At 34.8% G+C, this 12,957-nt stretch overlaps 2 protein-coding genes across 2 annotated transcripts; one reads left to right on the forward strand and one right to left on the reverse strand.

The window, feature by feature from the left end:
- The first annotated feature begins 3,630 nt into the window (after positions 1 to 3,630).
- Positions 3,631 to 4,705, forward strand: LOC129807001 (heat shock factor-binding protein 1). Its single transcript, XM_055855946.1, has 2 exons — positions 3,631 to 4,260; positions 4,325 to 4,705. Exons 1-2 carry the CDS (start codon positions 4,162 to 4,164, stop codon positions 4,478 to 4,480), a joined length of 255 nt encoding a protein of 84 aa, XP_055711921.1. The 5' UTR covers positions 3,631 to 4,161; the 3' UTR covers positions 4,481 to 4,705.
- A 3,391-nt stretch (positions 4,706 to 8,096) lies between these two features.
- Positions 8,097 to 9,647, reverse strand: LOC129807002 (CBY1-interacting BAR domain-containing protein 1-B). Its single transcript, XM_055855947.1, has one exon. It carries the CDS (start codon positions 9,534 to 9,536, stop codon positions 8,613 to 8,615), a length of 924 nt encoding a protein of 307 aa, XP_055711922.1. The 5' UTR covers positions 9,537 to 9,647; the 3' UTR covers positions 8,097 to 8,612.
- Positions 9,648 to 12,957: the final 3,310 nt, after the last annotated feature.

The following is a 12,957-nucleotide window of genomic DNA, read 5'->3' on the forward strand; positions in this document are numbered from 1 at the left end:
ATGTGTCAATTATAGTGTCAGCATTATTATTATTATTATTATTAATGAACCGGTTATGAACCGATAACTATTTTTTGTCCGAAAATCAATTTTATTAATCTTATAAGTATTTTATTCAACTTTGCCATGGTTCGTCTTAGTTATGATGTCATTTTGCATTATTCAAGGATTTTGATGAAGTTTACACTAAATATATATGGGTATGTAAAATTAATATGAGTATGCAGATGCAGATGAACAAAAAATAGTTTCATTTCAAAAAGTTTGACGCTCGAATTTCTCTCTAATTCGGGTGACACTTCGATCCCAAGTGACCGAATATGAGGGAGTCTACTGCGTATAGCATCTAAGTCACGAGTTCGAGCACTTTGCAAAGCTTGGTACGCTTTGCTACCCCTTTCTTTTTATTTTAAATACTATTATGATAAAATTAAGTATTTTAAAAATAATATGAATTAAATAATATGTATATTTTCAACAATTATTACGAATATTACGAGTAAATGAGCGTAAGTTAGAAGATTTCCCTATACTCTTAGCAAGAACATTTGAGTTCTCGCTTTGAGAACTTCTCGTAGATTCAGGTTTAAGCTTTACCAATTCAAAGAAATTCTATAAAGTACAGTGCGACTCCGACAGAGTCATAAACCGTGAATAAATACGTAAAATTCCAGGTTTAATGTCAAACCTTTAAACTACTTTTGTTAAGTAAGAACAGATATCAGCCTTTTCTTCTGTGTCAGCCTTTCGGATGGTGAACGGTGAACATCTCCGTGAAAAATTGTGAAAAAGTTCAAGTGAAGTGCAGCAGTAAATTTTCCCACCTGTACGTGATTTTTCCTCCAATTCGAAACCTGATGAAGTGAACATTCATCATCAAAACGTCGTGAAGAAATAAAGAAAAAAATCAAGAGAGGTCTATTTTTCCGTCCATTATTTGCTACATCTGATCAGACCGAAAATTCATTCAGAACATTAAGTAAGAACCTGAGAATATCTTTAACAAGTGAACTACAACAATTAATAACTTAAAGTATTGCAGATATAAAGAATCAAATGCGTTGACTCTATTGAAGACGTACTCGTACTGTATTTCTATTTTATGTCGTCTTATGGAATACTCTTAATATGATATTACAGAACTATTTATTATAAATCAGGCTTAAAACTTGAATAAAACCCCTTTGGACCTAAGCAAACTTAGGCTGATCCTAGAGAATTTTTAGCGTTTTAAATTTGGCAGTAAACTATTAAGTAAAGGAAATTTAAGGACCTCTAATCGATGATCCTATAAGCACTCAATGTAAAACAGTTTGGGATAAACCTTTCCTGCCCAATCTTATACGGGCTTCAGACCTGAGGCTTAGCCATATGACTTAACTTTTCTTAACTTTTATCAATCAAGATTTCTTGGAAAATTATCACTTAAGATTGGACAACATAGGCAAGTGATCCATTAAATTTTGAAAAAGCATTAAAATTGATTACAATTTTGAGCTTCGAGATCATCGGGAACTGGGATAAAGCTTAAGTCTGAAGCCGGCCTTACAGACTAAATATTCTCGAGGATCAGCCTTAATCTATTTGAGACCTTTTGCTAATTAAAGTTGAGTAAACTTCTTCAAACATAAGCACAAATACATTTTTTTGAAAGAATGACTTTTGAAAGGTTAATTGTTACAAGAACTTAGAAATTTTACTTCTATAAGACCCCAACGAACATCTAGAGTTGAAATTGAAAAGAAATTTTTAGCTCAATTTCGTTATCAACATTTTGCTAAGTTTAAGCTGGTTTAAGAATTTAGTATTCACTGGAATAGCCACTTTGTTTCTAGGAGTAATTAGGATAAAAACTAGGACTTACTCTGAAAAGACACGGTAAGATAATTCAAAAAATTATGACGACTTGAACAAAATTAAGCACATAAATTGAAATAAAAAAAAAGAATGTGCTAACTTTTATTTCCTTTTATAATTAAGGCAATTAAAAAAAACGTGAAAGGAAATAACAAATTGGCGTTAAACTGCAAATCTCCCGCGAAGTTTCTTGTCAAAAATTGAAAGATCGAACAGGAAGTGCCATCAGCGCACAAGCGGCCAATACGTGAATTTGTCTTTTAATCCTTGGAGTTTGAAATGATTTTTAGCCATAGTTTTTTTTGAAAATCTTATATAACTTTTTTGCATACTTAATTCTACAGAACATTCAGGCTTGCATCAGGCTTGTACTTCTTTCATAGATTATTGCTCTTTATTCAGTTTTCTGTATCAGTCCTGAATGATCCTTTATTAGCGGGACCTTATAAAAATATATTAGTTCACACTTCAAACATAGTAAACATTGGTATTTTTGGCAGCCTCCAATCTTCACAATATTCCTAATTTATCCCGTGCATCCCATGCTACCTTCTTTTATTTTAACATTCTTTGTCCTAGAAAACTTGTATTATTCCTCTTAGACTTTGATCACCAAGGGAAACTTCGTATATTTCATATTACATACGTATTACCTCTCTAAAAATCTCAATTATCGCAAGAACATCCGAATATATCCAATTTGACCTTAAAAATAGGTTCAGGTAAAAACCCAAAGGACAGCTTAAAAAGCTATTTATGAGGAAAGTGAGTCAGTACTTCATCGACCGTTGAGAATCTCTCACGTAACAATGGGCTGCATTAACAGCACCCCAGCCTTGACATTCTGTGCTATAAAGCACAGTGAAATCACTGTTCCCAGAAGTCTACGTATCAGGAAAAAAAGCAGGGAGAGCCTCCAGAGACTTTATTCAGGAACTTCGACAATTCCACGGAATGTCTGGAGGCTGACCAACCACTCAAGATCACCCAGATTTACCAGAAGTCGTAAGAAAACTGTGACTACACTTCTAAAGCATTTACCCTTGCTGAGAGCCAGGACATCAACTCCACTGCCCAGAAAGAGGAGGATATTCTTAACATTTGAAGAAATTGAAGGAGTTGAGCCGAACTATGGTTTATTTGAGTATCATCTTCTTAAAGCGGGATATCCTCTATATAGAGTTTTTCCTGGTGCCCAATCCTCGAGGGGAGACAGAATGCTGAAGGATTTGGATTTCAGCGAAGGATCTGATCGTCTGGATTCTATCCACGTGAGAAATGGAGAACTGAGACAATGGAAATTTCGAACAGACAGACGAACTCCTGAGCATAGAATAAGATTCGTAATGACTTCAGTGTCCAGTTCCAGAGAAGTTCTTGAAGGCAATAGAAGTCTTCAGGAAGAAGATTCAAAGGAGCCAAAGTTCTTTTTGGGTAGATAATTGACAACATTGACTATATATGCGTGATATAAATGTATTTATGTTCTTACAATCGAGAATACAAGTTATTTGAGAATCTCTCCTTCCAAGATTTTACCTGAATCTGGGAGCTTAGGTAATTAAATAGGGATTGTCCCTTTTCTGCCTTCTCAGCTGTACCTGCTATTAAATATTCAAATTACTACCTAATAGCGAGTCTAAGAATTATTTCACTAAATACCTAGAGAGTATTTGAAGTAAAATCTCAGCTATTTCATGAAGAATTTCCTTGTTAATTTCCTTCAGCCCGAGAGAAACAACCATCTCCAAGCCTTGAGCATCGATTTGGGTGAAGACTCTCCTCAGAGCTGCCTGTATTTCATCTGTATCATTCCCAAATTTATTCTGTATCTTAAGTTGCTTGTTGTACTTGCTAAATAAATCACTCTCGAAGTTTCTTTCATTGGAAATTGTGAAAATATTGGTCATTTTCCCAAATTGCGTGATGACCAGGAAAAGTTTATTGGCAAATTTATGGACGACAAAATCCGTGTCCACACCGGCTACTGAGAACTTTTGAACGGCATCAAAGGTAGAAGACATTTTTCACAAAGATTTATTAGATAAAAATCCAAAATAACGTAAGAAAACCACTTTTCCGGCAGAATTGGTAAAATTATTCCCGCAAAAATTGGTTTGTTTACAATTTTCATGGCGGCGAAATATGACATGTAGGAAATGTCAAACTGAGCGACATTCGCCGGCCAATCAAAGTAACTCAGCGACAGTTTTGTTTGTGAAGAAGAAAAGTGGAAGTCGCAGAAATTGCTGGTAATCTCGCAAGGAGTGTTGTTTTTAGTGAATTTCCTGTTCCCAGTGCAGAATGTCGGATATAAAATCAGAGATAGACAGTGATATCGAACAAAATTACTCAATCAACAGCAATGCAGACCCCAAGAACATGCACGAGTTGACTATTTACGTGAGTTGGACTGTAGAGTGTCCCATGGGAACCTGCTCCAGGCTAAATTTGGACATTGTTACAGGTGCAGAATCTCCTGCAAAATGTTCAGGACAAGTTCCAATCTATGTCGGACCAAATTATCTCCCGCATTGACGATATGGGCAATCGGATTGATGACCTAGAGAAGAGTATAGCAGACCTCATGACTCAGGCTGGAGTAGAAGGTCCGGAAAAATAGAGGCTTCTGGCGGAATTGCTGTGGAGAGACATGCGAATATTCCACCGTAATCGGCTTCTCACCCAATCACCTGCTCAAGCTAATCTCTATCATTGTTTTTTCTACGTAAAATAACCAGCCTCAGAACCAAATCCAATGGCCCTAAATGGGAGTAGGAGACGCACCAGGTAATCAATTTGTATCCACCCCCAAAAAAATGTGAGATAATAAAATATCTGTGTAGAAGAATTTGCATTAATGAGGTCAAATTATTCGCAAAAAGGTTTGTTCAATATTTATTGATCAAACTTAGGTTTCCGGCAAAGACAGAAATCCACAAGAAAATTCCACTTCTTAGAAAAACATTTCTGAACATTTCTGTTAGCTCTCTCTATCATTAACTAACTCATCCGGCTAAACCTTCTTCAGGAGCTTCAGGATATCTAATTTGAAAAAAATTTCTCTTTCAATTTTTACTTTAAATATTACAATTATTTAATTAAATAAAACTGCATATTAAAATATAGGCCACGCCCCTCCTTCCAATCTCAGAAAGAACGAAAATATTGTAAATTCGACATTGAAAAAAAAATAGCAGAGATCCATCCAAAAAACACGAAAACATTTCTACAAAAGTAAAAACACATTCGAAACACAAAAAAACGTTTCATGAAACATAGAAATGTATCTAAAACAAAAATGTTTTGATTGGAACCAAGGGGGAGATATTAGTCGGTTAATCATGTACACCACTTCCAGCACTTCCTGAATTTATATGGAACACGTCAAAGACTTCCACACTTCCGGAAGTGCCATAGGTGATTTCCAGCACTTCTTGTACTTCTAAGCACTTCCAGGCACTTTCTGGCGTTTGAATTTAAAAGAAACGACTAAAATCTAATGTGAATTTTCTTCAACAGCTGGATTATTATTATTGACTTTATTCAATATCGCAATTGCATTTTAATTCAACTGAAAACAGAATCTCAATTTTAATAATTTCTCTCGGATGGTTGATTTTTATAATAAATCTGAAAAAGTTGTTCATGCGGAATTGTTCTGTAAATGTCAGTGATATAATATAAAATTTATTTTTTTCACTAAGAACAAATATTTCAAAATAAAAAATAGTATTCAAAAGACATAATGAATCAAGAAATCGTCGGTTGCCTCAGCAACTGTGCTAACTGCATTTGCTTTGTGTCAGCATTCGTTGTAAGCAACGCATCGCTGCGCTGTGTTTGCAATTAATGCAGACACAAAGTAGATGCAGTTAGCACAGTTGCTGAGGCAACCGACGAAATGTGCATAGAGACAAACAGTGTGTCATCACTTAATTATTTTTTTTTTAATTAAACAAAACTGAAACGTTTATTTTGAAAATCTTCTTTATCCAAAGCTCAGTCTTTAATTTTAGTTATTTTCTGTTTTATTGGATGATTGCATAAGTTCATGGGCTACTTTCACGGGTGTGACCAAAATATATCCTTTAGCTTAATCCTGTAATTTTTGTCAACTTTTGCATAAACTGGAAAGATTATAATGTCTTACATCCCTCTAATGCCATGTATCCATCAAATAAGTCGACATGTCCTTTGGAGGACTTTTCCAAAATGTGAAAGAAAAAGGCGCATTTACAGCATTTAATGTTAGGTGAATTTTGGAAAGGTCCAAGTGATGGACTTCCACGGAAAATAATTTTGGGCGTTTATTTTGATCATATTGTGGCTCTCAGAATAATTAAAAGATGTTCTGGAAAATTTCGAAATAAGGATTTATTCTTCGAAAGATCAACTCAATTTTAAACGGCCTGTAGCATTGATGAAGATATTTTGAGTATCCTAATAGAAGAAAAATATTTGAAAAGATTGTTATGCCCGACGCACAATAACTTTTGTTTTGTAAACATGTTTTTGACATTTCAATGAGAGTGAGTGAAACCGAGATCTAGTCATCTCGCTCTCTCTCACTGGAAATTTTGAAAACATGTTTACAAACAAAAGCTATTATGCGTTGGTCATTAAAATGTTGAAAAACAATAATTCGACTGTATTTTGTCATTTTCAAAATATGGGATATGTTTCCAAGATTGATACATGAGTTCCAAATTATTATTTTGACTGAAATGCTCAAGGTGAACCGAATGAATGTGGTCATTTTTCTCCTCGTTTCGTTACGACAAATAGTCTTTCTTTTTGATCGATTGGAAACAATTGATGGAAAATTGATCAAATACAACAGCATACAGTCGAAAAGGTCCTGAAGAAAACAGTCAAGCCTATTGGAAAAACAGATCTTCATCTCACGATGGTGATGTTGGAAATTTAATGAGATTTTAGGGAAATTGTTTAATTTAGGCTACCTAAGCTCGATGAAATAATCATAGAAGACAAGAACTGTGAGCATTTTGTTAATTTCGATGAGTATTTTTTTTTAAGTCAGTTTTTGGGTAAAAGAACAAGCATAATTTTCGAAGGCAATAACGTGAAATTGCGTGCCTCATAAACGACGTTGTCAAAGTGCCAAAGGGGTTGTAGTGGGAAATTCTTCAACACCTAGAATAATCTTCATTAATTGATCCTTCCGATCAGCATTTCTTCCAATTTCTATCGAATAGTTACAAGGTACAAAAACATATAACCTTCCTAACAGCTGTAAAAAAAAAACTACCTTTCGATCTATCTTAAAAAAAAAACGGTTCTTTTCCTTAAAAATGGAATTAATATATCTTTCGAGGACAATTGTTAGGATCAATTGAGACTTATATTAATTATATTTATGAAAAAATTTACTAAATTACGTAAATTAATTTACGGAGCTAAACCATCCGAAAGAATCGACTACTACTACACTATTCCAACTGAAAATGTAATTTGAAATTTAAATATTTGTAAAGCATTCAATTAAGTTTCATCCATTGGAACAGAGGGAGTAGTTGAACGATATTTGATTATTTTAACGATAATTTTGATGAGAAATTTAAGACAATTGCGATAAAAAAAACAACATTAATTTAACCCTTAGGACAATATTTAATTGCGTTACATGCTCACAAACATTTTTTCTACTGTAATTAAATGAAAATCGCAAGAATCATTTCATTTTTGAGACTTCCACTTCCGCAGTACTTCCACCTCATCGTACACCACTTCCAAGCTAATATCTCCCCCTTGATTGGAACCTTTTTTAACCCTTTAAGAACGAGAAGCTTTCCGCTGAGCGAAATTCAACGAAATCAAGTTTCCCTCGATATTTTAGCCTAAATAAGAGATTTACGGTTAAAAAGAAATTTTCCCATCCCTAGGAGTCTTGGAAAACTATGGATCATATATGACCCAATCGTCCTTAAAGGTAAAAAAGCACAAAATTTTCCAGACGACTAGTTTACTCGTTTGCTCTGTTATTTTTGAAAGATAAATAACTTGAATATATTTGTAATAATAAAAAAAAAATATTTAGAGTACGAGTAAAAATTAAAACGATCAAAAAATAATTTTAAAAAATCTCATTCAATTTTTGGTCTCAAAGACTCTTGAAGACTTGTACACAAAAACAATAATTTTTGTGAAAAATGTATTAGGGTAAATTAAGCTAATTCAAAACTTATTCCAAATGGAAATTTTTCTCTATTTCAAATGGAAACGTCACTGTTTTCATGGTAAATACAGTACTAAATTATTATATTTATATATTTTCTATACCACAGTTTCATTATTTAGTTAATTTTGCTCCAAATAAAGCAAAAATCCATTCATATTCACAAATTTTAATTTGTTAATTTCTCAGAAAACTTAAAAGTGTACCTTTTCACCATTGAATTTTTTACAGTTTCTATTCCCAAGAGGTTTTTGCTTAAAAAAAAATTAGAAATATTAAAATTCAAGCACTAACGTGAAAATTTGAAAATTCGTTATTTTTGAGCTCAAATATTTTTTATATAGCAAATAGCTGGAGATTTGCAAAAAATATCCTAGATTCCTACATCTTTCTACTTCGTGATTATGTACAAACATTAGAAAGAAATAACTTCAGGTAGTCAGGAAAAATTATTTTCTCTATGGGTCACGGGTGACCCAGTCGTCCTTAAAGGGTTAAAGAAAATTGGAAAAATGCAGAAAAAATTGCTAATACCATCAAGGATTTATTGATCAAACTAGGGCTTCCTAATCAACTGAGCTAGTTTGTACTTAAATTTCTCCGATCGTGGATCTTCAGCCACTTCCTCTTCTAACTCTGAAGCTCCTGACTCCGATTCTGTCACAGAGATTGACTCAGACCTCTGAAGAAGCTCCAAAGAAGCTGCTTTCCTTGGGGTTTCTGACTTTCTCGAACTCCTAGGACTCTCAATTTCCACAGGCAATTCCCTAGGAGTAATCAAAGTGGGTTGACTTTTATTCTGTGGAGCACTGTGACGCTTTCCATGAGGCAAGACCACAGAATTGAGAGCTCCCATTGACTGAGATCGAATTCTCTGCAAAAATGCCCGTCCTGCAATTTCCTCAGCTTCCATTTTATCCCTGAACTCCTCGAGATTCGCCTCATCATCGATCTCAACTATGTCCTGGTACACAGCACTCAGAACTTCAATGGACTTTGCATGCATAGCCAGTTCGATGGTCAGGAATTCTAGGAAAATCCTCCGTGTATCATTGAGGCGACGTTTCTCAAATGATTCCGCCAATTCTCCCAAATCATTGACTTTGGCATCTTGATGAAAAGTCCTCTGACGCAGGGAACCTGCCACTTTGATCTCATCTCTAACAGTTCGACAAATGGCATCGTACTGTACAATGTCCGGGATTAGCTTTCTCTCCAGCCTCTTCACTTCCATGTCCCTGGCATCGGCCAGGAGAGTGAGAGCATTGGACAGGTTGACAAAGCCCTCACTCCATTTGGTGCAAATCTTTTCGGATGAGCCGTGGACTCGAAGGACTTGGGCGAAATCGTCCGTTTTGTCCCGGAGTCGGGCGGATTTTCTCATCAGCGCTGAGAGAGATTGACATAATTCACTGAATTGCTTCTCAACGCAATTAACACGCTCCCCAAGGAATCTTTGCTGATGGTCTCCCCTGCTCATTGATCAAACTTTTTGGGGCTCTTGGTGAAAGGAATACTTTACAGATTGAGGGCTCTTGAGTTTACTGATGTGTTTGGAGTGGTTGCCTAGGGAACAGCTTGGAAGTTTGATTTATAAAGACTCTATCGAAAATTATGGGACTTTACAACAGGCCTTAGCTAAAATAAAAGCCGAAGAGAATTTGGTGGTGCCAGTTGGGATTCTTCGATTTTTGATGCCAACTTTGGGGGGTCTATCTCTTCTAGTTTAGGAGATATTCGCGTTTAAAGATTTGCATACAATTTAGGCCTAAAAATTTATTTTTTTGGTGCCAACTTTGGGGGGTCTATCTCTTTTAGTTTAGGAGATATTCGCGTTTAAAGATTTGCATACAATATAGGCCTAAAAATTTATTTTTTTGGTGCCAACTTTGGGGGGTCTATCTCTTCTAGTTTAGGAGATATTCGCGTTTAAAGATTTGCATACAATTTAGGCCTAAAAAATTATTTTTTTGGTGCCAACTTTGGGGGGTCTATCTCTTCTAGTTTAGGAGATATTCGCGTTTAAAGATTTGCATACAATTTAGGCCTAAAAAATTATTTTTTTGGTGCCAACTTTGGGGGGTCTATCTCTTCTAGTTTAGGAGATATTCGCGTTTAAAGATTTGCATACAATTTAGGCCTAAAAATTTATTTTTTTGGTGCCAACTCTGGGGGGTCTATCTCTTCTAGTTTAGGAGATATTCGCGTTTAAAGATTTGCATACAATTTAGGCCTAAAAAATTATTTTTTTGGTGCCAACTTTGGGGGGTCTATCTCTTCTAGTTTAGGAGATATTCGCGTTTAAAGATTTGCATACAATTTAGGCCTAAAAAATTATTTTTTTGGTGCCAACTTTGGGGGTCTATCTCTTCTAGTTTAGGAGATATTCGCGTTTAAAGATTTGCATACAATTTAGGCCTAAAAAATTATTTTTTTGGTGCCAACTTTGGGGGGTCTATCTCTTCTAGTTTAGGAGATATTCGCGTTTAAAGATTTGCATACAATTTAGGCCTAAAAAATTATTTTTTTGGTGCCAACTTTGGGGGGTCTATCTCTTCTAGTTTAGGAGATATTCGCGTTTAAAGATTTGCATACAATTTAGGCCTAAAAAATTATTTTTTTGGTGCCAACTTTGGGGGGTCTATCTCTTCTAGTTTAGGAGATATTCGCGTTTAAAGATTTGCATACAATTTAGGCCTAAAAATTTATTTTTTTGGTGCCAACTCTGGGGGGTCTATCTCTTCTAGTTTAGGAGATATTCGCGTTTAAAGATTTGCATACAATTTAGGCCTAAAAAATTATTTTTTTGGTGCCAACTTTGGGGGGTCTATCTCTTCTAGTTTAGGAGATATTCGCGTTTAAAGATTTGCATACAATTTAGGCCTAAAAAATTATTTTTTTGGTGCCAACTTTGGGGGTCTATCTCTTCTAGTTTAGGAGATATTCGCGTTTAAAGATTTGCATACAATTTAGGCCTAAAAAATTATTTTTTTGGTGCCAACTTTGGGGGGTCTATCTCTTCTAGTTTAGGAGATATTCGCGTTTAAAGATTTGCATACAATTTAGGCCTAAAAAATTATTTTTTTGGTGCCAACTTTGGGGGGTCTATCTCTTCTAGTTTAGGAGATATTCGCGTTTAAAGATTTGCATACAATTTAGGCCTAAAAAATTATTTTTTTGGTGCCAACTTTGGGGGTCTATCTCTTCTAGTTTAGGAGATATTCGCGTTTAAAGATTTGCATACAATTTAGGCCTAAAAAATTATTTTTTTGGTGCCAACTTTGGGGGGTCTATCTCTTCTAGTTTAGGAGATATTCGCGTTTAAAGATTTGCATACAATTTAGGCCTAAAAAATTATTTTTTTGGTGCCAACTTTGGGGGGTCTATCTCTTCTAGTTTAGGAGATATTCGCGTTTAAAGATTTGCATACAATTTAGGCCTAAAAAATTATTTTTTTGGTGCCAACTTTGGGGGGTCTATCTCTTCTAGTTTAGGAGATATTCGCGTTTAAAGATTTGCATACAATTTAGGCCTAAAAAATTATTTTTTTGGTGCCAACTTTGGGGGTCTATCTCTTCTAGTTTAGGAGATATTCGCGTTTAAAGATTTGCATACAATTTAGGCCTAAAAAATTATTTTTTTGGTGCCAACTTTGGGGGTCTATCTCTTCTAGTTTAGGAGATATTCGCGTTTAAAGATTTGCATACAATTTAGGCCTAAAAAATTATTTTTTTGGTGCCAACTTTGGGGGGTCTATCTCTTCTAGTTTAGGAGATATTCGCGTTTAAAGATTTGCATACAATTTAGGCCTAAAAAATTATTTTTTTGGTGCCAACTTTGGGGGTCTATCTCTTCTAGTTTAGGAGATATTCGCGTTTAAAGATTTGCATACAATTTAGGCCTAAAAAATTATTTTTTTGGTGCCAACTTTGGGGGGTCTATCTCTTCTAGTTTAGGAGATATTCGCGTTTAAAGATTTGCATACAATTTAGGCCTAAAAAATTATTTTTTTGGTGCCAACTTTGGGGGGTCTATCTCTTCTAGTTTAGGAGATATTCGCGTTTAAAGATTTGCATACAATTTAGGCCTAAAAAATTATTTTTTTGGTGCCAACTTTGGGGGGTCTATCTCTTCTAGTTTAGGAGATATTCGCGTTTAAAGATTTGCATACAATTTAGGCCTAAAAAATTATTTTTTTGGTGCCAACTTTGGGGGGTCTATCTCTTCTAGTTTAGGAGATATTCGCGTTTAAAGATTTGCATACAATTTAGGCCTAAAAAATTATTTTTTTGGTGCCAACTCTGGGGGGTCTATCTCTTCTAGTTTAGGAGATATTCGCGTTTAAAGATTTGCATACAATTTAGGCCTAAAAAATTATTTTTTTGGTGCCAACTTTGGGGGGTCTATCTCTTCTAGTTTAGGAGATATTCGCGTTTCAAGATTTGCATACAATTTAGGCCTAAAAAATTATTTTTTTGGTGCCAACTTTGGGGGGTCTATCTCTTCTAGTTTAGGAGATATTCGCGTTTAAAGATTTGCATACAATTTAGGCCTAAAAAATTATTTTTTTGGTGCCAACTTTGGGGGGTCTATCTCTTCTAGTTTAGGAGATATTCGCGTTTAAAGATTTGCATACAATTTAGGCCTAAAAAATTATTTTTTTGGTGCCAACTTTGGGGGGTCTATCTCTTCTAGTTTAGGAGATATTCGCGTTTAAAGATTTGCATACAATTTAGGCCTAAAAAATTATTTTTTTGGTGCCAACTTTGGGGGGTCTATCTCTTCTAGTTTAGGAGATATTCGCGTTTAAAGATTTGCATACAATTTAGGCCTAAAAAATTATTTTTTTGGTGCCAACTTTGGGGGGTCTATCTCTTCTAGTTTAGGAGATATTCGCGTTT

Source organism: Phlebotomus papatasi, chromosome 3 (assembly GCF_024763615.1).
Source record: "Phlebotomus papatasi isolate M1 chromosome 3, Ppap_2.1, whole genome shotgun sequence".
In the NCBI taxonomy this organism is placed as follows: Eukaryota; Metazoa; Arthropoda; class Insecta; order Diptera; family Psychodidae; genus Phlebotomus; species Phlebotomus papatasi.

Bases quoted from the DNA above. Each gene is read 5' to 3' on its own strand.
- LOC129807001 (XM_055855946.1), top strand. From the start codon at position 4,162: ATGTCGGATATAAAATCAGAGATAGACAGTGATATCGAACAAAATTAC. The intron at 4,261-4,324 runs GTGAGTTGGACT...ACATTGTTACAG, and splicing joins TGCACGAGTTGACTATTTAC to GTGCAGAATCTCCTGCAAAA.
- LOC129807002 (XM_055855947.1), bottom strand. From the start codon at position 9,536: ATGAGCAGGGGAGACCATCAGCAAAGATTCCTTGGGGAGCGTGTTAAT.